Source organism: Artibeus jamaicensis, unplaced genomic scaffold (genome assembly GCF_021234435.1).
Source record: "Artibeus jamaicensis isolate MK-2021 breed Jamaican fruit bat unplaced genomic scaffold, CSHL_Jam_final contig_471, whole genome shotgun sequence".
NCBI lineage: Eukaryota > Metazoa > Chordata > Mammalia > Chiroptera > Phyllostomidae > Artibeus > Artibeus jamaicensis.
This window is the reverse complement of record NW_026521850.1, coordinates 8,764,222-8,791,158: the sequence shown is the minus strand read 5'-3', so window position 1 is coordinate 8,791,158 and position 26,937 is coordinate 8,764,222. Positions and strand designations below refer to the sequence as shown.

At 58.7% G+C, this 26,937-nt stretch overlaps 1 protein-coding gene across 3 annotated transcripts in view; it reads left to right on the top strand.

Moving 5' to 3' along the window:
- The window catches only part of NEK6 (NIMA related kinase 6), a 74,263-nt gene that overhangs the window by 31,125 nt on the left and 16,201 nt on the right, over positions 1 to 26,937 (top strand). For all 3 annotated transcript variants that reach the window (XM_037163839.2, XM_037163790.2, XM_053667682.1), the window contains exons 2-7: positions 5,901 to 6,019; positions 13,192 to 13,332; positions 14,642 to 14,704; positions 16,900 to 17,010; positions 20,639 to 20,747; positions 21,518 to 21,625. In XM_037163839.2, the coding sequence (XP_037019734.1) occupies positions 5,930 to 6,019; positions 13,192 to 13,332; positions 14,642 to 14,704; positions 16,900 to 17,010; positions 20,639 to 20,747; positions 21,518 to 21,625 (622 nt within the window). In that variant the 5' untranslated portion in view covers positions 5,901 to 5,929. The remainder of the gene's footprint in view (positions 1 to 5,900; positions 6,020 to 13,191; positions 13,333 to 14,641; positions 14,705 to 16,899; positions 17,011 to 20,638; positions 20,748 to 21,517; positions 21,626 to 26,937) is intronic.

Here is a 26,937-nt window from a genome sequence, read left to right as displayed (position 1 = left end):
GTTGCTGAGTTGGAGACTGGGAAGGGCAGGCCAAAGCTCTGATTTGGGCCAGGTGAGGCTTTGGTGCCAGTGGCTTTTGGTGGTTGGGGTCTGGAGCTCTGGAGAGAGGAGCCCCCAGGCTGGAGAGAGAAGGAGGCAGGTGGGTGATGGGTGAGGAGAGGAGAACTGGGCGGAGGGGGGGTGGCAGGGAAAGGGGAAGAAGGGCCATGTGGTCTGGGAGGGCACTGCATCACCCCTCCGCTGCTGGCCACCAGGTTCCGCAGACCCGAGCGGGAGGCCCCCTGCCCAGAGGGAGGGGTCAGGGACCTCTCTGCATGGGCCATACCATCCTTTCAGGGCTGTCGTGGTCCCCTGTCTCGCAGAAGCCAGGCTCCTGCTGGTTGTGGAGCCCAGGAATCCGAGCAGCAAGCATGGCTTTGGGAGTGGGGGCAGAGGGTGGCACAGGACTGGGACTGGTCGGGAAACAGACGCCATATGTGGTGTCCCCTGCGGCTCCCAGGCCCCGGCAACTCTGGCCTGAGATCTGGCTGCTTCCTGTCAAGTGACGAACGGATGAGTAACGGCCGCTTATCCCAAGACCAGAAGAGAAGGGAGACCAAGCAGAGGGGCGGAGGACGCAGCAGCCAGAGCCACCCCTCTGGGCCACAATTCATTCGTCCATTAATGCACTCACTTATTCACTCAATCATTCATTCACTCTTCCAAGGCAGTGTGGACTAGGGAAGTCAGATGTGGTTCCACGCGCTGCTTCCCCCTGTTGCCTGCTGTGTGGTCACAGGCCCCTCACTCAACTGGCGTGAGCTTTCGTTCTTGTCCTCTGCATAATGTAGTTCGTAGAAGCCTGTGACTCCTTGGAGCCTCGGTTTTCATATCTGCAAAATGGGGGTGATGGCCTTTTGGGTTTCTCCGAAGATATCAAGTCACTCAGCTCAGGGGGGCTGCTTGGTATGCATGTGGCTACTGCTGAAACTGGTCTGGCTTTGACCCCCCGGGGCAGGCTGGGAGCGACCCTGTCTCCTTGCTGGGCCTTGCTCTCCAGTGTGGAGGGTGTGTCGGGCAGTGCCAGCCTGCGGCACCTCTCCTCTCCCAGCTGCCTGAAGGACCCAGGCAGGGGCATCCATGCCAGGCATCGGTTGCTGGGAGACTGCTGGACACATGGAAGTAGCCCCCATGCCTACACTGGCGTTGGGTCACTCATTTGGGGGGAAAAGAAAAGAAACCACATGTGTGTGTGTGTGTGTGTGTAGGAGGTGTGAAGCCGTGGCACGGTTTCCTGCTTCGGGAGCACAGCCTGTGGAGCTGTTCACGCTCAGCTGGAAGGACTGGGAAGCGGCCTTTCTCTGAGAAACCAGCCCAGGGTCCGGTGTCCAGCTCAGGGTCCGGTGTCCAGCTGAGGCTGAGCCTCCAAGGGTGGCTCTGTGGTTCCCCCGATGGCTTGGCGGCACCCGTCAGCCTGGGAGCTACATCAGCCTTTGTCACCTTCACCCTCTAACTACCCCAACAAGGGACAGTGACACCCCAGCCTCGGTGGGTGGACTGAGAAGGTAATGGGCTCACAGCTGTGGTCCCCAGGTGAACCTCGAGCACACGCACGCACACACGTGTGCAGAAAAGGGCAGGGACACACGCTGCTTTCACCTCAGGGTTGGGGAGCAAAGTGACAAATACTTGTGCCCACACAGAGTATTAATGCACCTCAGGAAGACCCCTGACACACACAGACCCTCACAAACGTGTGCCCCAATCTGGGCCTTTGCCCTGAGCCTTCTTGTCGTCTTGGGTCCTCTGGCACTGGGAGGGTAAGGGCCTCAGTGATCTGCCAACCTCCGTGAGGTGTGGCATTTGGAAGGACACTAAGGAGGGACATGGCTGTGTCCTGGAGGAAGTTCCAGAAAGTGGGAGGCAAGGGCCAGACACCAGTCTTAGAAAGACCACTAGGGGAACCTCAGGGCCCTGCCCAGTGGAAGCTGATCACTTCTAAGGAGTGTCCAGATGAAACCCAAGTCCCCGTGTCCCCTAGGGTCACACTCTACAGTAGTTAGAGCCTTGTCAAAGCTCAGGGCAGGGAGGAACAAGTCAGGGGTTTTTGTGAAGGTGGCCGCAGTTCCCATAAGTAATGAAGGTGTTTGCTCCCGAGTCATTGCAAAGAGGCCGTGCGGTGTGCCTGACTGAGCACCGTCCGGCGTCCCGTGGCCCCGCTCTGCCTCCTACCAGCTGTGTGGCACTGGGTGTGTCCCTGCCCGAGCCCCAGTCCCTGCGTCTGTCACAGGGAGGCCCTCACTCCTCCATGGCCTGGGGTGGACACCACTAAGGGGGTGGGAGCCGCCAAAGCCTCAGGGCCTTTGCACGTGTCAGCTCTGTTCCAGGGAGCCTACATCCACTAACGCGTTTGGTTCTTTCAGTCACCCTAACAGACAGACCTTACTGTTAGCTTCATTTTCCCACATGGTTCAAGGTCGCTCACCCCAAGTAGGCCTCAGCCCTCAGCCCCCGGGCTCAGCCTGGTGTCACCCACGGGAGCCTGTCAGATGTGCTCATTTCGGAAACCCAGGCCGGAGGCCATGCTGGGCGTCTGCAGCGCCTTGGAAATGCAGGACCCTGGTTCCCTGCAAAGAAAGGCCCTCTTTGAGGTAGTACTCAGTGTGGCTTGTGGCTCTGGGCCTCACATTCCACGGATTTTTGGCCCCTGCCATGGGCTTGGCAGCCCGTTCCTCATTGTTCTGCAGCTCGGCAGGGGCCGAGGACAGGCAGCCCCCTGTGGTACCGGGGTGCTGGCAGGTGCTGGCTGGGGGCCCGCACTCCGCTTGGCACGTCTTCCCTGAGTCCCTTTGCCTTGGTCTCTCTGCGTCTGAGCCCCATAAGGAGGAGTTTCTGGCAGGAGATTTCTGGGGTCAGGTTTCTGTTGGGATAGAGACAAAGAATGAAAACCCTTTGAAATACAATACCCCTGGAGGTTCAGGGACCTAGGGGTGGCCTGGGAGGGGAGAGCCGGGTTCGAATCTCCCCTCTGTGGCTCACTGGAGACATGACCTTCAGCCTCCCCTCCAAGCCTGACTCCTGTTCTGTGACAAGGGTCTCCCACCAGCCCCAGCAGGAATGGGAAGGACCTGGCCCACAGGAAGTTCAGAGAGAGAGCCTTCACTGCCACCCGCCTCCCAGCCCCCCGCCCTTCTGTGGTGGCCTCCTCTGGCACTTGGGGGGTGGGGCGTGATGTGCAGGTCCTCCTCGGCTGCTGCTTTGCTGGCACAAAGGCCTCCCTCCTCCTCCTCACTGGGAGCATGGCGCAGTACCTCCTGTTATGTTCTGGGAGAGTAGCTCTTAGGAACAGTGACTTACCAAAGCCCCAGGGGGTTGGCAGAAAAGGTGCTACGTGTCCTTGGTGCCATCCTGAAGGACAGGAACCATGGGGCCCCGTTGGGGCGATGGCCTCTTGTGGCCCACTCAGCACAGGCCCTGTTCTTGTGGGGGGAGGTTTGCCTTCTCCACACAGGAGCAGTGTTGGGAGGTGCTGTGAGGAGCACCCCATGGGGCTTTGGGGCAAAGATGCCATTGTGGGTTCGAATCCTGGCTCCTCTCTCTGTGATCCCTGTGATCTGGGCTAATCTCAGCCTCCGGGGGCCTCGGTGTTCTCATCGGTGAGACGGAACCATGAGAGCCTGTTCTGTGGAGCCGCGGGACTGGGAGGGCTGATGGAGCTGCGGCGCAGGGGGCAGGCGCGGCCTGGTGGGCGCACGCAGCTGCTGGCTCGCAGTCACTGTGGTTTCTCAGGAGGTGGGAGGGGGCTCACGACGCCCCCGTGTGAAGAGTGAGCCCCTGAGAAGCTCCAGAGGGGAGACCCCTGCCTCTGAGCTCAGATGCGGGAATGCCTTGTGGGGACATGGGGAATGACCTCTGCAAATACCGCCTAGGTTCCCGACCAGCGTTTCTTGCCCAGGGTCTCAGCTGCAGAGTGACAGGGTCAGTATACAAACCTGGGCTGGCCACAGAGGCTGTGTGGGGTGGGGGGAGGGAAGGGGAAGCCAGGACCGCCCCTTAGTTTCTGGTCCACGTGAAGTCTGTGAGCAGGTGGCCCGGTGAGCGAGGCGCTGTGGGCCCTGCCGGGGCCTCCTGCGATAAAGACAGAACCTTCCAGCTGAAGGCAGTTCTCCCACCTCTCCTGGAGGTCCCCCTAAGGGCAGAGGATGGTGAACATGTCACCCCGAGGGGTCTGGGGGTGCAGCCCGAAGCAGCTGCAGAGCCTGCAGGAAGTCTCTGGTTTTATCTTAAAATTCATGCGCATTTTACATTCTGTTCCCTCTGTATCCAGTGTATTGTCTGTTGCACACGTGTTCCCCTGAGTAACAGCGCTGCCGCTGCCTCGAAAGCTGTTCCTTCTCGTGTTTATCTGTTTATCCTGGGGCTTTTCGTACCCGGTCCTCGCTGCGTCACCTGGGGGGCTGTGCTCCCCGGGGCGAGCTCAGGCACAGATGGTGGGCAGATGCTGCGGGGGCTGTGGTCCCACCTGCATTTCAGGACGTGGCTTCAGCTGCCCATGTGCAGGAGGAGGGCTTGGTGGGGGAGGGCTGGGGGACCCACCGTCCAGGGAGAGGCAGGGGTGTGGGGACACAGAGGCCTCAGACAGCCACAGTGCCCTCAAGGTGACACTGATTTGAGATAAGAGAAAAAAAGAGACGGGGGAGCTCAGGGACACGGGCTTCCTTTATCTGCACACGTTAGGATGAACCACAGAACTGCCGTGTGTGGGGTCAGAATCGGTCGAGTTCGGGCAGCTTCACACACAGGAGGCGGCGCAGGCCGGTGTGGCGCTCTGCGCATCGGCTCCACGGGGCCTCACTTTCTGTCTCTATGTTGCGTGCTGGGGAGCAGTGTTACCCCGAAACGCAGGTGACAGGTGTGTAAGGGAGGAGCTGGGCCTGCCAGAGCACACAGGAGGAGGGACCCTGGACACAGGTGCTTCGGAAATGCCTGTGGGCGATGAAGGCCTGTCCTCTGAAGGAGGGGGCTGCTCCCCTTGCACCCGGAGGGCCCCGTGTCATCTTCCGTGGGCCTGAGCCTCGGACTGAGCCCCAGGGGTGCTTGTCTGCCAGGGACCAGCGGAGGCTACCCGGGACACCAGGAGTGGGAGTGATATTGGGAGTGAGACTCAGATGACCTTTAGCTCAGGCCTGGGCACATGGTGGCACTTAATCAATCAGAGACAGCTGCTGCAGTTACTATGGCAACTGGGGACTAACATCACGACTCTCCGGGAACTTCTGATGTAACAGCTCAGGAGCTGGAGGTTGAAGGGGTTGCTTGCTTGTCCCCAGAGGCTGGTGCAGGACTGTGAGCGGGACCCATGGCCTTGGCCTTCTGCTGTTTGGTGCACAGGGCCCAGCGCGGATGGTGTGTGGGCTCCTTCCTGCAGCTGCTGCTCGCAGTCTGACTCAAGGTCTCCCTCTCCTGACCGCCCAGGCTGCCAGCCTGAGTTTATGTGAGGGTGATGTTGGGGGACAGAGGGGCAGAACTGCCCCCACAAGAGGCATGGAGGACAGTGATGTGGAAAGAACAAGTCTTTGGAGTCTGGCACAAGTGGGTTGGATCAAGTGCCTCCTTTGCTGGCTGGGGCCGCCTTTGGACTCTTCCCGCACAGAGCCGTGGCTTCCCCCTCTCTCCAACGGGGACCACCCTGGCCACCCTGTCAGCTCAGCACTCGGAGGGAAAGTGTGTCACCAGGGGCGGTGAGTTCTAGCCCTGCCGTTTCTGAGCTAGGTGACCACGCACGAGGTACTTAACTGCTCTGCACCACAACTCACGTGTCTGCAAAACGGGGCAGCTGAAAGTACTTCCTCCAGCTGAGGGCTGGCAGGGGAGGCAGTGAACAGGCAAGAGTATGACAAAGCCCTCGCTTTCTTTTGCAGCCCGTGCCCTCGTGAGGCTGGCATGCAGGATGGCAGGACAGCCCAGCCCCATGTCCCACGGAGGGAGCCCGAACAACCTCTGCCACACCCCGGGGCCCGCACATCCTCCTGACCCACAGGTAAGCCCTTTTCCTCTGTCCGCAGTGCCTTTGGAGCCTCCCAGGAGCACAGATCCCTGGGACGGCTCTGTCTCGGCCAACGGGGGCCGCCCCTCGACAGGGCCTCCTCTTGCCTGCTTCCAGGAATGGGAGCAGAGCTCACCGCCTCACCCAGCCAGCCCTTCGTGCTGTTCGGCAGCACTGGCAGAAGCCTGTCTGTGCTAGACTCTGGGTGGGATGCCCGGCCCTGGTCCTGCGCCTGGGCATTTCCATGGGAATGAACAACTCTATCTCAGAGGGGTCAGCACTGCTGAGAAGGATGGACATGGAGGTGCGGAGGCCCCGAGGGGACAGGAGGGTGCAGGCCGAACTGGGGGCCAGAAAGGACTTCCTTACTCTGGGCCAAAATGCCTCCCTTCTGGTCGGAACCATGTCCTGGCTCTCTTTGGCCTCTTTATCCAGAACCAGCAGAGCTCAGAGGCACCAGTTTCCTTCTACCTGCCTCCCCATCTCTGTAGACCTCGGAGAGGCAGGCGGGCTTTCCCAGCTTTTCCAAAGGCAGCTTTTGGGGTTCTGGGTCACTCAACATACCCCTTGCTGTTCCCTGGGCCTGGAGTGCCCTCCCCAGCTCCTCCTGCGGCCTCAGTCCAAATGCTGCTGCTTCTGGGGAGTCTTTCTGCTTCCCCCCAACCCCTCCTCCATCTGGCCTCCACACCCGTACACAGGCACTAGGTCACAGCCATGGTCACATCTCACCTGGGGACTGGTTTCTTGGTCTCCTTCCCTCCCCAGACAGAGAGTCCTCTGGAGTGGGGCTCTGCTGGTTGCACCACCCTGGGCCAGGCACCAAGGAGCCCCTCATGCCGACCGAGTTAATGCGCTGCTCAGTATGACAGTCTCAGGGGCAGGGGAGGGAGAAGAAACTTGGGAGCCACTGTGAAGCCCCAACATGGCACCTGATCTGAAGCCAGAGAGGCTTCCTGGAAGAAGTGGCATGCAGGGGCATGGAGGGGAAAGAGAGCTTGGGTGGAGCAGCCGGGGCCAGAGGCTGTGGTGTCCTGTAGGCAGCCTGGGATGATGAGTAATTGTCCAGGGTCGGGTTTTGTCCCCAGGGCTGTGAGACCTAAGACAGGGGCAGACAGAGACAGCCACCATCCTGAGCCATGGAAGGATTGTCACAGCTTCTGACCACCTAGTTCCTGTTGGAAGATGGGCTGGTGTTTGCCCTGATTGCACAGGGTTGCCGGGGGCAGGTAGACAGGGTACGCACTGCACAAAGCCTGCCTTGAGGAGATGCTCCCCGGTGTGGGCTGCGCCAGCCCCAGGGAAGGAGCCTCTATAACAGATTGACACAGAGGCAACGCCTGCACTGGGAGCGACAGGGTAGGCAGGTCCCAGAGAACGGGCAGCCCGTCGTGGACCCTGCCGGTCCAGAGTGCACCGGGACATCTCAGCGATGCTGGGGGCAGCGGGGCCTCCTCTGCAGTGTAGCAATTTGTCACATTAAGTCCTTCACTAACAATCGAGTCCCCCTTGATTAATCTCCCAGAATTAGCCAGTTGCATTTTGAGCAATTAGGGTTAATTACAACCTCATTTGGCAGAGGAGAGGGCCTTGTAATTATTTCACGAACACGGAGAGGCTGCGCTGGGCTGCAGCGGCAGCAGTGGCCTTGGTGTCTCGCCACAGGTGTTGGACCGGTTGTGACGTAGTTAAGTGTAATTAGATAGTTACTCGGGGCCGGCTGGTGACTGGGCTGTTGGTGGAGGTGCCCCAGTGTCTGGCCGGGTTTGCAGGACCGGGCTCAGTGGTGCTGATGCTGGGACTGCGGCAGTCGGGCTAGACAGAGGATTGCCGGTACTTCCTCTCCTTTCTGCTGTTTAAACACCCTCTGGGGAGATATCAGGGCCCTGATCTCGCCTATTTCAGGACATGGTAACACCTGGAACTGAGGGCAGAGGCATTTTCCTCTGTGGCAGGTGGCATTGCTGTTCCCCTGAAATTGTTTTTCACGGGAGGAGCCAGGCTCCATGAGGGTGAGAATGCTGTATGCTGGACCAGGCTGGGGTCAGTTCCCAACTCCATCCCACAGATGACTGCTCTGAGCCTCAGTTTCCTCATCTGTGCAATGGGGCCCTGAAGACTACGTGAGATGGTCTCCTTTAAACATCCAGCACAGCATCCTGGAAATGATATGCCATGGATCTGATTCTTTTTCTAAAGATTTTATTTATTTATTTTTAGAGCGGGGAAGGGAGGGAGAAAGAGGGAGAGAAACATCAGGGTGTTTGCCTCTTGCATACCCTCAACTGGGGAACCTGGTCCCCAACCCAGGCATGTACCCTGACTGGGAATTGAACCCGAAACCCTTTGGTTCACAGACCAGCACTTAGTCCACTGAACTGCACCAACCAGGGCTGATCTTATTCTTATATTGTAAACTTCATTTTAGTTTTCGCGGCTGAGGAGCCCAGAGCAGGAAATACCCCTAGTGTAGAAAGAGCAATTTAGCGAAGGCTCAGACTCTGGTGTGTGTTACCCCTAATGCCAAGGCACGTGATTTGTTCACTTTGAGGAGCTTTACAGCACATGAAAAATGTTTTCCGGACCTGGAAGAGTCATATGTGAAATTCATACATACTTGGGAGAGCTGAACATGCCTGCTTTTATTGAGGTTTTGAATGAATGAATGAATGAAGCCGAGGGAAAGAGCTGAAAACGACGTAGGCTTCGTGGTTCTACCATTGGGCTGCAGAGCATTTTCACCAGGAACGAGATGGCAAGGGTCCGCTGACCCACTAGGAACCACATGAATTTCCAAGAAGAAGAAAGGTGTTCTCGTCAGGGAAAGACTTGGCTAATGTGTCTGCCATCTGGAAAGTCTGCGAACTTGCTTGGGACGCGCCAAGTTCTGTTGTATTCGGCACTGGTCAGAGGGAGAGGGAGGCACCGGCTTCGCCGGAGAAAGGGACAGCTGTCACTCTGACAGCATTGTGTGGGCCAGAGCTTTAGGAGAGTCTCCCTAAACCGGCGATGGTGGTTAGAGAAGATTTAATGACCAGATATTGATGGCCATTAAAAATTCAAGAAGTGTTTGCTTTGCTATAAATTCACCAAGTGCTTGTCTCGTTTTTGCCTTAGGTCTGCATGTTCCAGGAAAGGGAAGGAGCCAGACCTGCTGGGTTAGACCGAGCGTTTAAATGCCGGTGCTTAGATAAGGTCGTATGACCGGTATTTCTGAAAGGCCTGGAATCTACGCTGTGTCATTTGGAATTGACTCTGTAACAGATGGGGAGCCCATTATGGGTTTGAAGTAGACAGGGTTTGGGTTTACCCTTAAATAGGCCAGACACTGGAGGGAAGATTTCAGAGGCTTCTAGGAGGAAGAGAGATCTGCTTTTGGTGAGGGAAGGGATGAGGGAGAGAGGGCAGTTCAGGATGCGTCCAGCCTCCTGGGCGGTGGCCAATGCTCCCTAGGGCCTCAGCCCTCAAGACCTTGCTCACCAGTCGCCTGCAGCCGGTTCCACGTCCTCTCCTCCGCAGGTCTGATTAAGCTCCGCTCTCCCCAGGCTCAGTGAACGGCTCGGCCTGGGGAGTCACTGCAGTCAAGGTGACTGCAGGTTTTGTTGTCAAGCATCTCCTGTGCCTGGAGCGTCTTGCTTCCTGTTTCACAGAGCTGAGTGCGGATGGCCTGGGTGAGACAGTCGTGGGGGTGGGTGCACCCACAGTGTGATGCCTGGCACTTACCTTGTTCTGTCCTTCTGCCAGCTCAGAGAAGGGGTCTTACTCAGAACTTCATTTTGCAGCCCACCTGCTGTGGAGGGATGGAGTCAGGAGGCCCTCCGGTCGTGTGGCCCCACCTGCCCCTGCTTGGGTTTGAAATGACCCAGCCCTGAGGGGCCGAGTGGGGTCAGCGAGGTAGACATGGACTCTTTGTAGATCGCGCCCTTCCGTGCAGCGCTGATTTAAAACACGCGGCCGTATCCGCAGACACCGGCTCCATTAGAAGTTCCCCGCGCACGATGTCAGATGTCTGTAAAGGTGAACTTCGCTTACGGGAAATGTCATTCGGATGAAGTGTGCTTTCTGAAAGCATAAGGAACGGTTGCCTTAAAATTAATGATGCATTGCAAATATCAGGGAAAAAAAGACCCATCCAGTGTAAAGATGATTAAAATTCAGGTCAGAAGTCTGACTTAGTCAGGCTAAATTTTTTAATGAGATTTCAGAAAATTAATTGGGCGAATGCATTTTTATTCTTTTAACATGTAATTTTTGTGCTCCTGTTTAAAAAAAAAAAGAATTTGTCGATGGCCAAGGCTTATTTTGCTTCAAACATTTTAAACTCAAATTAGCATGGGGTTGGAGGGGGTGGTCATTTGTGGCCTAATTTGATCTGACTTGGAGAAGAAAGCCGAGTTCCTCCAAGCTTTCTGGGAGGGGGGTGTTTAAGATGCCCTCTCCCTGTACGTCCACCCGTGGCCCAAGAAGGCTGGTAGCATTTCTTGGGAGGCTGGGATTGGGGACAGAGGTGGCTCAGGGACCTGGGCCATCTCCGTGGCCCCTGGTTCTGCCCCACCCCTCCAGAGTGTTCCCAGAGGCTCCCGTTCTCTGTGAGGCATGTGGCCTCGGGGCACGGCAGGCCTCCTCCCTCTGGCCCCCTGCACCTGGCAGCAGAGCCTGGCTCAGCATCTCTGCTGCCTCCCCTTTGGAGGAGAACTAAAGGGCTCCCACCCTGGGTGCGGTGGGGAGAGGAATGAGAAGTCAGAAATGGCCTCTGGTGCCCACAGCACAGTGAGGCCAGGGGAGCGCCGTTCCTTGACAGACAGTCCCAGACGGCTGACACAGGGGACAGTGAAAGCAGAAGGCTGCAGGGCCAGCCTCACCACTTTACTGTAGCCAGGCAACATTGGGTAAATGAGTTCTCTGGGCCTCAGTTTTCCTCACCTGCGCAGTGGCGCCATGGAGACTGCGTGAGATGGTCTGCTTGAAACATCCAGCACGCATCCAACACCCTAAAATGATATGCCGTGGATCTGATTCTTATATTGTAAGACAATATAAGAACATTAAAGACAATATAAGACATTAAAACTTCTGTCCACAGTTAAAGAGCCCAGAGCTGGAAGTCCCCTCAGTGCAGACCCTCAGTGGGGACGGGGATGGGGGTGATGCTGACAGCAGTGAGGACGCCCTGCACCTGTGTCCTGGGCTGGACCCCCCCCCCCAGCCGGGGGCTGCACGCACTGTGTGCAGGCGCGGCTCGTCCCGGCCCCCAGGGAGCAAGGGCTGCCGTTGTGCAGACACTCCGCCGTGCCAAGACCTGTAACAGTCCTAACACCCAGCGTTCCCTGTGTGCCAAGTGTTTTTGTTTATTAACTTACCGAACCCCCTGGCAACTCTGAGCGGGGTACTGTCGCTACCGCAGTTGCATAGATAAGGAAACTGAGGCCTGAGGCCCATAGCCAGGAAGCGGCAGGATGTGAACTTGAACCCAAGATCTGGGCACCAGCGTCAGTGTCTCAGCCTCTCTGCCAACCTGTGCCCTTGCAATTGTGTTTCTTTTCCCCAGGAGTGAGCACAGGGTCCCAGACCTAAAGGGGATGGTAAGCCTTAGATGAACAGTTTTCAGAAAGGCCATCGGGGTGATTACTGTGAGCCCCCGTGCGGTGCGCTGTCAGGGGCCAGCCGGGGTCTGTCCAGCAGGGGAGCGCTCCTGGGAGCCCCGTCCCGAACATCGCCTTCTGGGGCGCCCAGGGAGTCCTGGGGCTGGTGATCTATGTTCAGGGTACAATGGCCTCACTTGGAGGCAGGGGAGAGAGTGGAACTTGTGAGGGCTGGCCCATTACTGAGGATGGCCTTGGAGGTGGTGACAGAGAGGCCTGGCCTTCTGGGGCAAGAACCCAGCTCGTCTTCTCCTTTTCCACTCACAGCCCCTGAGTTAAATCGGGGTCAGGGCTCTGCTGGCTCAGGTGGCTGCACCCACGGGCCCTGTGTCTTGCAGCGCCCCCACCTGAGCAGAGGATTCCCCGGGAGGACCCCATCCCAACCCCTTCCAGGTATTTTCACCGCTGGGTGCTGCTGCCTGAGTAACCTGCCCCACCACAGGGAGCTCATTCCTCTAATTAGGTCAAATGGGTTGTGACAGGAAATGCAAATCTGGGTCATCGCATATGCAGATGTGCAGCTGGAGTGTCAGCGATGCCGGCTGGGATGTCACCCTCGTCCTCTGGGAATTTCTGGAGGCCTTGGAGTGAGCAGCCTGGCCTCCAGGGCTCGTCCCTGGGCTGGGTGGAGAGTGCTGGTGACTCCAGCCACTCACCCCGGAGAGAAGCAGCCCAGGGTTCCCAGAGCAAGGACCCTTGGAAATCACATCCTTCGGACACCTCAAGTCCCAGGGGGAAACTGAGGTCCAGAGAGGAGAGGGGCGCTGCCCCGTGTCACCCAGCTGGCTCCAGATCGGCAGGCTGTTGAAGTCCCAGCTCCCCACTGACTCGCTGTATGACCGGCCTCCCTTTCCTTGTTTATAAAGTAGGATTAATAAGCCTTTCTCGATTTACAAGGCTGTTAGAAGATTTAAGCCATACAGTCTGTCTGAGCAGCCAGCACAGCACCTGACACACAGTAGGACCCACTACACGACAGCACGCCATTATTTTCATGGGGACGCGTGGTTCCTCCAGGTGCTGAGAACGTTGCCTTTTTTGCGGGTGTGTAATTTCGGCTGCACTCACAGAAGTGATAGTGAACGGGTCACAAAGTCTCTCGTGCACCAGGCTGTCCTGAGCACGTTCCACTGTGTCATTGGACAAACAGGCCCCAGCACTTGCTCTGAGCAGGTCAGAGCCTCAGCTCAGGGGACATGGAGGGGACTGAGACAGGAGCCCACTTTCGGAGAGGCCCATGTGGGGGGTGGTCAGTGAGAGGCAGACAGGACCTAGCAAAGAGGCTGGTGATCAGATAAAGGGGGTGGAGGAAGGGCCGTGGAGGAAGCCAGCAGCCTCGGGTTCTCATCTGCAGACTGGGGTCATTGTGGGAATGGCAGAGCATGGCAGGTGAGGGGGCCGATGGAGGCTCCGGCAGTGGGATTGGCGATCACAGTCCCTCCTTCACCTTAGAACGGTGCTGGGAGCAGGCAGCTGCCTCCACTTCGGCCTGGCTGGACACTGATGCCCTCTGTCTGTCCCCTCCAGAAGCACCTGAACGCCCTGTCTTTTCGCTGCTCACTGGCAGACTTCCAGATCGAGAAGAAGATCGGCCGAGGGCAGTTCAGCGAGGTATACAAGGCCACCTGCCTGCTGGACAGGAGGACGGTGGCTCTGAAGAAGGTGCAGGTGAGCCAGCGACCCCATGGGGTCGAAGCTGTATTGCAGGAGCTGATCACTGTGTCTGAACACTGGAGCGCTGGGCCGGTCCCTCCTTCCCCACCTTCCCTGCCCTTCCTCTGTAAGTGAGCTCACCGGGCTTCAGAGAGAGTCAGGTGGACTCCTGAAAGCTCAGTGTGAGCCGTAAAGGGAAAAATGGGTGTGCAGTGGGCACCTGCTGTGTCCAGTGCACTGGGTCCATTGAGGGGCTCATGAAACCTTGATGGCAGCCCTGTGGGTGGGGATTAGCATCCCATTTTTCAGATGAGGAAACCAGTGCAGAGCTGGGAATACCTCACTGGGGCCATAGAAGGAGCCAAGTGCCGCCGACCCTTTTGCCTGCACTGCCGGTCCGTTCTGGACTTGAGTGTCCTCCCTGACCTCTGTGTCTCTCCTAAGTGGCAGCAGGGAGTCAAGCAGACGGTTTTAAGCAGCATTTCCGTGAGAGCCACTGGGCCCGTTGGAATGCGGCTTTGCTGCAGGAAATGGTTTTAAATCCTCCAGCAGAGCTTCCCGAATCTCTCAACGAAATCAGCAGCCTGGGCCAAAGAGGCCCAGGAGAGAAAAGGCAACTGAGATGCAGTCTCAGGCAAAGAACTGCAGCTGGAAGATCGTAGCATCCCCGTATTCTTGTTGGTCTAGGACTCGCACTCGGCTCCAGGTTGCGGGAGGCCAGACAGATGGGTGCCTCTGTTCGGAGAAGGCCCGCCCTCTGCCCTTCCTCTTCCAAGGAGGGACTCATCTGGGCTCTCTGTCTTGGTTCATTTGTGCCAGAACAGGTTTTGTGGTGAGGCTGCTGGCCTGTCCACCCTCTGTTTGTCCTTTAAGTCAGAAGGTGCTGGGAGGATGCACCCAGAGTGAGCACTGGAGGATGGGGGGGCAGGAGAGGTCAAGGTGCCAGGGGCTGTACCCCCTATTCTCTGTCTAGCTTGGGGTATTGGTCTCATATATGGAAGGGAAGACTGAGGCTCTGAGTGTGTCTCCTGGCCGCCACTTCTCAGTGTGTGACCTCACCGAGTCACTGGACTTCTCTGTAAGTCGGTGACAGTAATTCCTGCCTGGTAGGGGTCAGCTTGAAGCAGGCAGCATGGCGCTGGCACCTGGTGGGAGCCCACTAAGCAGAACTGTTGTCCTTACGGGGTAGGGTTTCTCCCCAAGGAGGTGGATGAACCGGAACGCGGGTGCTGGGTTTTAAACCAACCTATTGTCTACAGCCATACCACCCTGAGCATGCCTGATCTCGTCTAAACCTCTGTTTCTCTTTTTCCTCTTGCCCAAGATATTCGAGATGATGGATGCCAAGGCCAGGCAGGACTGCGTCAAGGAGATCGGCCTCCTGAAGGTGAGTGCCCTGCACAGGACAGACCCCTCTGCGGACTTGGGCTGGCTGGTGCGGGTGCATAAGGGGCAGACGTGCCGGGGCTCGTCCAGCGTGAGGCACGCAGGGTGGGAGCGTGGGGGCATCTGTGGTCCTTGCTGGCTTCCCCACAGTCAGAGATTGTGGCACATTCTGGCCTGGACTTGGCCCTGGCCTGGGGCTGCTCTTTCCCGGGCATCCCTGCCTACTCCCCAGACCTAGGGTTCTGCTGGGATCTCAGAAGTGATGGGGGGACGAGAAAAGGCGCGGGCTTCGGAGGCCCAGGAACCTGGGTTCAAATCCCAGTGTCCTCATATATGAGCTGTGTGACTTTAAGCAAGTGATTTAACCTCCCTGAGCCTTAGTTGGCCCATCTGCTCGACAGTGAGCGCGCCCGCCTCACAGGACGTAGGCAGATTGAGAGGATTAAATACAATGATATTGAAGGGGGCCTGGTGCAGTAGAGCACACAGCAGGTGCTTGCTCGGTGTCTTCCTCCCGTCCCGTGAGACAGGAGAGCTTGCCTGGTAGTGGGGCTGCTGATGGCAGTGACACCCTTCGAGGTCACAGCTGTGGAATTTCAGATGAGCAGTTAGTTCCTCTGCTGGGCCCTGCCCTGGGCTCCCAGGCCTGCGTCCCGTCCCTGGGGACTCCTAGGCAGGCAGCAGGCGGTGGCCATGCAGGACCTGGGAGGCTGAGAAGAATGAATGAGCCTGCTGCAGGGACCCCAACAATCCGGATTGAGGGGGCCAATCGTGGTGGCCTCGATCCCACAGTCAGGACTTAAATGTGGCACCAGTGGGTCGCGGTGACAGAGCTGGAGCAGAGAGGCTTTTAGGCATTTGTCCTTAACTATTGCAGGTCCAAAATACCCTTCAAATAACACTTTAAAATATTATGTGATGGTCAGCATTGGAGCCCTGTTGTGATCTGGGGACTCTGCCTGATTATCCAGCCCCGGGGAATAGCTGTCCTAATCACCCACCTTGTGGCCAAGAACACATGTGTGCTGTCCCCATGGAGTAAGGAATTGTACATGTGTGTGGACTGAGCCAGTGTGTTGCAGGTCCCGGGTGCAGAAACATGTGAGCACAGCCCCTTCAAGGAAGCAGGCCTGGGGCGGTGCGGACAGGACAGGACAGGCTGGCTGGGGAGGAAGCTCCGTCCCTTCCCCAGGTGGGGCAGCTGAGAACCAATCACCTTGGGCTTTGCAGGTGGGCACACCCCTTGCTCACCGGCTGTGGCCTAGGGCAAGCTGTTGACTGTCGGGGCCTGTCTCCTCATCTGTACAATGGGGCAATGACAGCAGTGCCGTCTTCAGGGTGCGGCAGAGTTGGGGAGGCCGTGCCTGGGGGAGCTTAGCATCAACGCCTGCTAGGGGCTCAGCCAGGGGCAGCCCTAGTGGTCACGGCAGGGCAGCCCCAGCTCCCAGAAAGACGTCAACAGGATGTGCTGGGGCAGGAGGCATTTCCTTCAAAACAAAGGGAAACTTAGTTCTCAGGCCACCAGGCAACGTCGTTCATATCATTCATGCCGGGACCCGAAAGCCAGACCTCCCCGTGCAGCGACTGCCAGGCACAGGGCAGGGAGGCGGGCAGTGTTGGGACGCAGGCATGGGTCCGTGTATTCGTGTGCTCAGCACGGCTTCTGAGCATCACTGTGTGCGAGACACAGCCGTGAGGGGAATGCAGATATTCGAAGGAGAGGGAACCTTACATTGACTGGCCCTGTACTCTCAGCTCTGCCTTCCGTCCTTCTCTGAGGCCAGTGTCCATCCCTCAGCAGCCACCACTGCAGCCAGGCCTGGCCTGGGGCCTCAGGGACAACCCCACCCCAATGAAGAGTCCTGGGTGGTGGCGAGGAAGAGGAGGAGGAGGAAGAAAATGATCATTTCCATAAGCATCCTTTGAGTCTTAGCTCCGTGCAGTTACTCTGTTAGACATTTCAAGGGTATGATTCCATCTGATCTTCACAGCATTATGCCCATATTACAGATGAGGAAACTGAGGTTCAGAGATGCAAAATGGCTTTCCTCATGTTGCCAGCTCTGCCTGACTCCTGAGCACAGGCCTTTTCTATAAGACATTTACCTCCAGCGAAGGCCGGGGCCCCATTAGCTGGTGCCAGCTGGGTGCCAGCTCTCATGGACTCTGCCTTCCTCTCTCTCTCTCCTGGGGCAGCAACTGAACCATCCGAACATCATCAAGTACTTGGACTCGTTTATTGAGGACAACGAGCTGAACATCGTGCTGGAGCTGGCTGATGCGGGCGACCTCTCACAGATGATCAAGGTGGGGGCGCCTGGTGGGTAGGCAGGGCCTGGGAGCGGCCCGGGGTCAGGGGGCCCCTCCTCTGCTCTCTGGGACATTCAGCCCTCCTTGCTGATGCCCACAGGCCTCAGCCGTGGCCCGGAGAGTGCCCTTTGAGGCCCCGACCGACTGCAGCTGCTGTGAGAGGACCAGCCGTAGGCAGGGAGGACCCCTCTAGGCCACCCGCTGTCCCAGCCTGCCACAGGCTCATGGCCACTTCCCCTGCCTTACAGAAGGGGCCGCACAGAACCCTGCATTAGGTCCGGTGCCACCAACTCACGGGATCTGGGAAACGGTCTTGTGGGTCTAGTGGCTTCATTTTATAGAAGAAAAAACTAAGCCCAGAGAGGTTAAGAGACTTTCCTGAGGATACCCAGCAATGTGGGGACAGAGCCTGGTCTGTGGCCCAGGTGTCTGTTTTGAGGCCCGGGACCCTCCAGTGGACATGGTCCGAAAGTTGGTTTCCCTGAGGCCTCTCCAGCCCCTAGGGGCATCTTCATTCCCACGTAATGTCCAAGGCCAGGAGTGTCTGAGCAGTTGACTGACTTGCCAAGTTCTCACGAGCAGGCTTGGTGCCCAGCCTGGCTCTTAGCCTGCATTCCATAGCAGCCCCCACACTACCCTGCCCCGCCCCCTCACCCCACCTTCTGGGGCCCGGGCCCAGGCCCAGGCCCACCGTGAGTCTGGAATCAGGGACCATTGCAGCTCCACTAATGGAGCACCTGCTATGGGCTGCAACCGTGCTGACCACCAGCATCACTCACCGAGTCCACACTGTCTTCAGACAGCAAAGTTCAGAGAGGTTTAGCCTCCTCCCTGAGGCAGCACAGCCTCTCAGAGGGACCCCGCGGCGGGCTCCCTGCTTCTCCCTCAGGGCCTTCGCTGCACTACTGGCTTGACCGGAGTGTGCAGGCTGTCGCGGGTCTCCATCGCCTCCCTCCCCCAGGCCCAGTCCGTCTGCCCCTGACTGGGGCCAGGCCGGCCCAAACCCCCGCCCAGCTCCCAGCCGCACTGGCGTGTGGAGCCAGACGTGAATTCTCTGTCTTTCCCACCAGGCACCGGGGATCGAGCAATTGCCCGGCACTTGCTCTTCTGAAATTCGGCTCCTAGGAATACTGGCGTCGCTGCGAAGCGGCATTACTTGAGCTGTTATCACCTGCTTTTATATTTCCGTTGACATATTAATGTGTGTTGCAGGGATGTTAATCTCCGCACAGGTCCCTGGTGGGAACAGATGTGCTATATCATGTCTTAGTTCTTCCTTCTCCACCCCCTCCGCACTGTTTCTCCTTGAACACGCAGGCACCCGGCACCCACTGTGTGCCGGGCCGTCCTGAGACCCAGGGGTGCTGCCAGCCTGGGCGCTTCCCTCAGGGAGTTTGTCTTCTAACTGTGGGGTCGGGGGATGCAGAGCTGTGGACAGTCAGTCACGAACCAGTGAGAATAAGCCCAGTGCAGGGCCTGCGAGCCAGGAAAGGCTTCCTGGAGGAGGTGACACCTGAGCCCACCTGAGGGGAGGCCTGAAGTCTAGTGTCAAAGCAGTTTGTATGAGAGCCCAGAGGGATGAAAAACTGAGGGGCCCAGGAAGCACTTTGGTCCAGGGGAACCATGTGTGATGGGGGGCAAAGGAGAGGCATTGGCTCACCCAGGGCCTCGTGGTCCAGGCTCAGGATTTGAGACCCCACCCTGAGGTTGTTGAGAAGCTGCCTGAGACTCATGGTGGCAGTAAACATGGTCAGCTTTGTGTCCCAGAAGAAAGCCTGGGTGGGGGACAGGAGTGGGAGCGGAGATGACAGAGAAGATGTCCTGGACTGTGCACCATACATACCGCCAGCCCCAGGAGACCCCAGGCCCCTGGGAACCCCTCAGTCCATGGAGTGGGGCTGGAGTCAGACAGTCGGGGGGCAGGGATGATGGGCAAATCAGATCTCTGTTCCTTGAACCGCAGTTTCCATCCCTGTCCTGAGGGGTGCGTGGGAGGGCACTGTGGGAGCCAGAGGCTGCTGGCCCACGCTGCGTCCCCAGGCGCCCAAATTCAGGGGCCGAGAATCATGGCCACAGTGCCAGCAGGATTCGCAGCGGATGCTGCAGCCGGGAACGGTCGCCACCCTGAAACCCACCAGAGACTCGGTGTCTTCCCGCTAAATGTCACACGGCACTTATAGGACGTGACATTTAGAAAATCACCACTCGCAGCCTTGCATTTCCCACTTAAATGCTGTAATGAGGATTAACTAACATTGGCACATAAATAACAGTCCAGCCCAGCCCAACTCACAAGCCTGGGGTGGCCCCAGGGGAAGGGGGAGTCCTGTGCCGGGAGCCAGGGGCAGCTCCCCCTTGAGGCCCCCTCCCCGAGACTGGAGCCTCACTGGACTTTAGGGCCAGGCCAGGGGCTCCCGGCTGTGACTGTCCACTATTGGAGGTGCCCAGATCCTGTCCCAGCTCTGCTGGGTGATCGGGCAGGTTCCTGAACATCTCTCAGTGCTGCCCCTCATCATGTGGTGACATCATCAGAAGCGGGTTGTGAGCTGGGGCTTCCTGGTCAGGAGGCCCGGGCTTGCACTGTCTCCACCACGTACCAGCTACACTGTTTCTGGGTCGGTGAGGTGGGCGCAGTCATCCCTGCCCAGGGCCCTGCTGGGCGGGGGCCGGCCGGCTCATCACGTCCTGTCCTCCACCCCACGTCCCCTTTCCCAGGCCCAGAGCGTGACCCAAGTCAGTCCCCACCTTCTCTGAGCCATTGAGGCTGCCCTGAGGGAGGGGCCCAGGGCTTTGCCTCCCGTTGCTTTGGGAAAAGATGGGTGCTCTCAAGCCAAAAGCCCCCGAACAAAACCCTGGGACATGGGTTATTGGTGTGTGCACCATTGCCACCACCCCACCCCCATTCCAGCCTGGCTCACGGGAGACAGGAGACCCCCCGGGACTGGGGTGGGAATGGGTGTGGATCTGAGCTGGGGACAGGACACGCTCTCAGTTTACTCCTTCCAGGACCTTCTGGCTCCTTACAGCTCACGCTGTGCAGCCTGGGTGGTTGTTTTGGTTTTTTTATTTTGTTTTCTGGAGCAGTAAATATATTTTTTCAGGCAGTGAAGTAGGTGAATTGAAACCGGGGGTCCAGCTGAGGATGTTGGGCCAATTTCCTTGAAGTTCTTGCTGTGTCCGTGACCGATCATGTGGGCTGGGGTTCGCCAGCTCTGGGGAAGCAGGGCAGCTGTGTCTTAATCACCTAGCGTGTCTCAGATGTCCCCAGGCTGGGCCAGGCTGTGGCGTGGGGCAGAGAGAGGCCACGCCAGTCCACCCCATTGGGCAGCGGGAGGACATAGATGAGTGTCCAGGAGGTTCCAGAAAAAGCGTGATTGAGAGCAGACTTCAGGATGAGGTCCAGGGCTCCATTCGGCAAAGCCATGGGGACACGCACTCTGGGCCAGGCCTGCCCTACCCTCGGGAGCTCACCCTGGACGGAGGGTGGACGGAGGACCTCGGAGGGCGATCGGGGCCTAAGCAGAGATGCAAACGCAGCGCCCACGCCTCCCAGGCCAGGTGCTGCCCTCCCTGCCTCTCAGCTCCTCACCCAGGCCTGTCCATCTGTCTGTCTCCCCCACGGCAGTACTTCAAGAAGCAGCAGCGGCTGATCCCCGAGAGGACGGTGTGGAAGTACTTCGTGCAGCTGTGCAGCGCCGTGGAGCACATGCACTCCCGTCGGGTGATGCACCGAGGTGCGTGTGCGCCGCCCTCCTGGCCCCTCAGGACATCCCCGGGGCTGTTCCCCAGACCAGTGGGTGTCTCGGGTCTGGTCCGTCCTTAGCAGGGTCAGCAAGTGGGCACAGCTCTGGGCAGCACTGCACCCATGCACCTCCTGCCTTGTGCCTGGGCCTCCCCCTGGCGGGTTGTCCGAAAAGCCAGATAGTCACGTGGGCCCCAGAGAACAGGGGCCATGCTCCGTGTACCATCGCCAGCCCCCAGAGCCGGCCAGGGGCCGGCACGGAGCGGGTCACAGCAAGGATGGGTGGAGGGGCTGGCTGGCCAGGGGCAGAGGAAATGAGATGCCAACAAAGGATGTTTCCAGAAGTTGACATCATCCCGGGTTGTGGGGAAGATGCCTTCTGGGCGCCAGGAAGGGTGCTGGGTGCTTTACATGGGCCACTTCGCTGATTCCTCTGCTCGGTGGTTCCACCCACATCCACCAGTCTGCTGTGTGCCAGGCGCAGCTCACGTCGCTCGTCAGTAAATCCTCAGACGGCCTGCTCTGTGCCAGACACTGTTCTAGGCACAGGGATGCAGCCGTTCAAAAGGGACAACAGTGCAGAGCTCCCTGCCCTTCCAGACCCCACGCAGCCCGGAGATGCAGGAGGAGTTAGACCCATTTGTAGGTGGGGAAAGTGCTCTGTGGGGGGCAGGACTGGAGGCTGGGTCCCCCACCACCTGAGGGACTCTGCCTCCCTCCATCCCTCTGATGCCACACCGCCCCCCTCCTGCTTCCCCGCAGACATCAAGCCCGCCAACGTGTTCATCACGGCCACGGGCATCGTGAAGCTCGGTGACCTCGGCCTGGGCCGCTTCTTCAGCTCCGAGACGACCGCGGCCCACTCCCTGGGTAAGGGGGCCTGTCTGCGCTCCAACAGCCCCAGTTGGGGGGGGGGGCGGGGGAACACAAACAGTCTCCCCACTAGCCTTTGGTGAGTGAGTGTGGGAAATGCCTTTAGAGCCCAAACTCTGCTCGCCTCTTTAGAACGGTGACTTGGAGTAAAACGAGCCTCAAAGGGTCCTGGTTGGGGCTTCCCTGTGTCCTTGGGCCACCTGGCCCCTTCCAGGGGAGGGTGCCCGGGCCCTGTCCCTGCACGAGGTGGTCGTTCCAGCTTTCTCGCTGCTGCGCAGTGACCCACCTGTGGCTGTGCCACGCTAGGCTGTTCCTCCTGCTGGGGAACATTTGAGCAACGTCTAGCTTCTGTCTTCTAAACAGGCAGTTTTGAAGCTGTGGGGGCCGAGTGCTCCCAGGAGGAGGTGGCCGTGTGGCTGGACTGTGAGGAGTGAATGGGAGCTGGTGGGGCAGCAAGGGGGGAACTGGGGGGGGGCTGGAGAGCCAGGTTCCCAGGACCTCAGGGGGCAAGGAAGGCTGCAGGGCCCCGAATGCCGAACTCAGTGGGCAGGCGTCATCCCAGGAGTGCGGGAGCACCGAGGGCTTGTGGGGGGAGAGACTGCACCAGGTGTGTGTTTCAGGTCACGCGAGGCAATGTTGGGCTTCAGAACCCACGTGCCGACTGCATGACTGATGGAAAACTGGGAACAATGGACAAGAGACTTTTACGTTGTTTGACTAGAATAGAGTAGCCAGCAAAGCCGCCCAGGGGAACACAGACATAGGACCCCCTGTGCATTGCAGCAAGCGAATCAGCAGTTCACCAGGGCACATGGAACATTTCAGAGGTGGGCGGGGCATCCCCCTTTCCCGGAGCCCTCCCGGCTCTTTGGGGCGGTATTTTCAGGGGAGGGGAAGGTGCTTGCAGGCTCCCCTCCCTGTGAGCCTGTGAACACCTCTGTCGAAAACCACTGGGTTCTCCGCCCCACTCCTCGGCCCCAGCCAGGGTCTCCCATCCTCTGATCCCGAGTGCCTGCGGCATACGGTGCATCCATACGGCATCTGGTGACAGTGGGGGCGCTTTCTGGAAGACACTCTTTCCCAGGGGAAACTGTCACTGTGCATCCAGGCCCTGCTGGCTCAGAGGCCCTCAGAGCACAGCACACCGTCAGGAAAAAGTGCTGGCGCTCAGGATCGACAGCTCTGAGCTGTTTGTAATGAGTATAAGCATGTGAGCATGAGTGTGTTCGCATATGTGTGCTTGTCAGTGCCTGTGAGTGTATGTGTGAACGCATGCACATGTGAGTGTGTGTGTGTGTGTGTGTGTGTGTGTGTAGTTGTTGTGAAGCTCTCCGCCCCATCTGACCCTGGAGGACACCTGGCACGTTGCTGGTCTTCTGTTAGCTCGAGAGGAAAGCGTTGCCATCCCACGGGTTCCCACCACTTTGTTCTCGCCTCCAGTAGCCAACGAGGAGCCTGAGAGCCAGGGAGCCGCAGTAGCTCCTCCGAGTCCCCACACTGCCTCTGCCTGGCTCAGGAGCCTTAGGAGGTGGTGCTGGGTTTTCCGCCTGAGCTCGGCCACCCACTCGCTCCTGGGGGACACCTTGTCTTTCCTGGTCCCCTGAGACCTTTTCTTTGTGCAGATCAGTCTGTCAGTGTTGGACTGTTCACCTCTCTGGTTGAAGAGCTTCCGAAGGGCCAGAAACTCAAGGCAAGCTGTCCAAGGGAAGAGTTAAAGCCACGGCCCCCTGTCCCCTGTCAGCCAGGCCCGGCCCTCCTCCGTCCCACTGGGGTAGTTGGGGGGGTGGGCAGGGGCTGTGGCGCTCGTCAGAGCCAGTTAGGATCACTTTGTTAGGAATGGGCAGGATAAGGGCTCAGCCGACAGTGCCGGTCTATCGACGTGACTGCTGCACTTATTGTACTAATGAGAGGGAACTAGAACGTGGGGACGCACCGTGCCTGTGTGCCAGGCTCTTCCCGAGGCCTCCAGTGGGTGGCTGATGGGGCGTGGTGGGTGGACGGGCCCCTCCTGGGGTCTCAGTCCCAGAACAGAGGGTTACAGCACAGAGCCAAAGTGCAGGACCCGAAGTCTCCAGGACTCAGGAGAAAGACCCCCTTTCCACAGCGAGATTCTGCAAGCAGCTGGCAGAGTCTCGCACACACAGCTGGGGAGGGATTGAAGTTACTGCCACTGGATCGTGACTCCGGACAAACGCTGGGGGTGCGGGGCTCCTTTTCACCTGTGCATGGTGTGAATTACGCATCTGTGCACACCTACTATGTGGGGCTGCTGTGGTGGCAGCCACGTTGCCCCGGCAACCACCTCCTCTCCAGGGCTGCTGCCCCACTGGCAGTGCCGCTCAGATCCCCTCTCCCCTGGCCCCTCCCTGCCTCCGTGTTTGCTAACACGAGGCTGGCATGAAAGGGCATTAGTCATGCCATGGCCCGGCTGACAGGTGCGGTACCCAGCGGTGGCAGAGCGGCTGCCTTGGTGTCAGGCACAGGAGCCGTAATTAGAGCGAGGAGCGGAATGAGCGTCAGACGGATTACCAGGCAGCAGATCATATTTGTCAGGAAGGATTGCATACATAAAAATTAAGTGACAGTACACGCCGGCGTAATGAAAGGAAAATGAAAGATTTGCCTATACACAGCGCACAAGCTACAAGCAAGCAAGCGTCGCGCTCCGAGCAGCGGCAGCAGCTGCAAGACAAATTGTGGGGCCGGGAGAGCAGGCCTGCGTCTCTGCAGCGGTGACAGGCAGGGCGGCCTGCGGCGGGGTCGGGGCCGGAGGGAGGCCGGCTCACACCCCACCTCTCTGTCCCTCCCTCAGGTAGAGGGGTCAGGCCCCAGCCCCCGGCCTGGCCGCAGGGCGTCCATTCCTTCCTTCTCCCTTCCCTGGCCTGAGTACAGAGGACGTGAGATTAGGCAGCCTTCCCGCTTTCAGGGGGCCCCCACACTGGTGGGCATGGAGACAGTGGACCCGCCTCCTGAAAGCCCACTGTGTGCAGGCGCAGTGCTGAGCTCCTCAAAGGAACGGGGGCCGTGGGGCTGCCCCAGCCCCTCCCAGGGCTGCCCTGTATTTTAGCTTCTGTAGTCAGTGACCTCACCAAAGAGGTGAATTAACAAAGAAGGCACAGCTTAAAGCAAAGCTGAAAAGCATTTTACTTTTGAAAAATCATCCCACCGAGGCTTATTGTTTCCACTGGACAGATGAGGAAACCGAGGCTGCGAAGGGAGTGGGCACTGCGGCCCTTGGGCCGTGCTGGCTCCTCTCCAAACACAGGCCTGCGTGCTGGGAAGTGCGCTTGCATCCCGTTGAGCTCGCTCGGTGCAGGAATGCCCGGGGCACCTACTGCCCGGCCACTGGTGGGGAAGCCCATCCAGCCTCACAGCTGTGGGCTGTGTGGGACCTGGGGCTTGTCCTGGGCCGGGGCCGCGGGTCAGGGCCTCCTGTCCTTGTGAGTGCCAGCACTCCCATGAGTGTGCCCTTGCCTGGCACCGGGGGGACCCCGTGGAACATTTGCCGAGTGGACCCATGGTCCCCACAGCCAGGCATCTGCCAGGGCTTCCTTGCACCCACCCCAGCAGCCCAGGACATCTGGGCACAGTTGGTCCTGAAAACTGGTTTCAGCGAGTGCATCCCAGGTTCTGAGTGCTGACACCTGGGTAGGAGGTCAGGGATGGTCACACGTGTCCAGCCAGTGGTGCCTGCCTCTTCTGCCTCGTCCCTGGCATTTTTAGGAACACACTGGTAGAATGAGACTGGCAGATTCCAGAGAGAGGAGGGGAGGGTCTCAAGGGGACAGCAAGTGAAGAATTGGCCAGGCCTAGGATGCAGACTGCAGCTTGTCTGTTTGGTTATTCATTTGCTCAGGGAGGATTCGTGCCAGGCCCCGACCAAGGCCCCGTCCTCTGGGGCTTACAGCCTGGGGATGGGGATTCATTAGAGTCTTCCCCCAGAACCCAGCACCGTTCCAATAGTTACACCCCAGGTGTTGCCTCGAATGGCACCCCAGGGCCCCAGGGTGCGGGTCGCCACAGAGCCGGCAATCAGGTGAAGAAGTCCAGGTGCAGTGAGGTGAGCACCTTTGCATTGCAGGTGTGGGGGAAGAGGTGGGGGCGAAGCGGGGCCACACCTCAGTTCTGCATCCGAGAGGCCCTGTGTGAGCCCTGAGACCTGGAAACACGGAGTGCTGTGTAGAGTTGGAGACTTGAACCCCCGACCTTCACATCAGTTTGGGAAACTCGGTGTGGGAACAAGAAGCAGATATTTGTACGAGTGTAAACGATCGGAAATTGAGTCAATGCTGATAAAAGTACGATATTTTTCCAAGGTCGCCGCTTCTCCTGAGGGCTATGTGCCGGTCGTCTTGGGGTTGTCTGGTAATGAATTTAAGGACTCAATTGTAAGCGGCGACACCAGCAAGCCTGCCTGGCAGGTGTGTGTGTGTGTGCGCGCGTGTTACTAACCAAGGACTCAGCATTGCCGGGAGCAGGGACAGTCTGGGACAGCCGCAGGTGCCAGGCTGAGGACCTGACCGTCCTCCTCTGGGTGGTGTGGAGCCAGCCAGGCATGGGGGCACAGTCCCTGCCTTGGTGGGTAGGGTGGGTGGGAATGGCGGGACAGGAGAGGCCAGGCCAGTCGGTTGTCCAGGCGAATGAGGGCAGCAGGTGCGGGACGGAGGAGAAGGGGAAGCCTCAGAGTGGGGGGCCCGGTTGGATGTCCGGGGTGGGTCACAGAGTGACCACAGTCCAGCTCACACTGCCCAACACCAAGGAAGCTGCTCTTGGGGTCCCAGAACCTCCTTGGTCACCCTGCCCTCCACCACCCTGTCTCTCCCAGGGTCTGTGGGCGGCCAGGCCTTCCTGGAGCCTTTCAACCTGCAAAGGTTATTCTGTCCCCATTTCACCGATGGGGAGACCAAGGCTAAGAGAGCATTCAGTTCCCTGCTGGTGAGAGGCTGACACTGGTCAGGTCCCCGGGGTGTGGCTCCCAAGCCGCCCTCCCCCCACCTATGCCGTCCAGTCCCAACTGGCCCGTGGGTGCTGGTGACACCGAGTCTCTCCAGCCACTTCCAGCAGCACCGTGTGGGGAAGGGAGTGCAGGCTGTATCCTTCATGTGAAATCTTTGCCGTTTCCATAGCTGATGAACATGTTTCAAACACCGTGAGCATTTCAAACCAAAGCCAAGATTGTTTTGACAGGAACGGCGCATCTCGGGGACGTGGGGCCTTTAATCAGCCTCCGCTTTGAGGCCCCAGTTCTCCTCTGATATCTGCGGGGTTTGAAATCCGGGCGTTCTAGGTAAAGATGCAGGGTGGTCAGG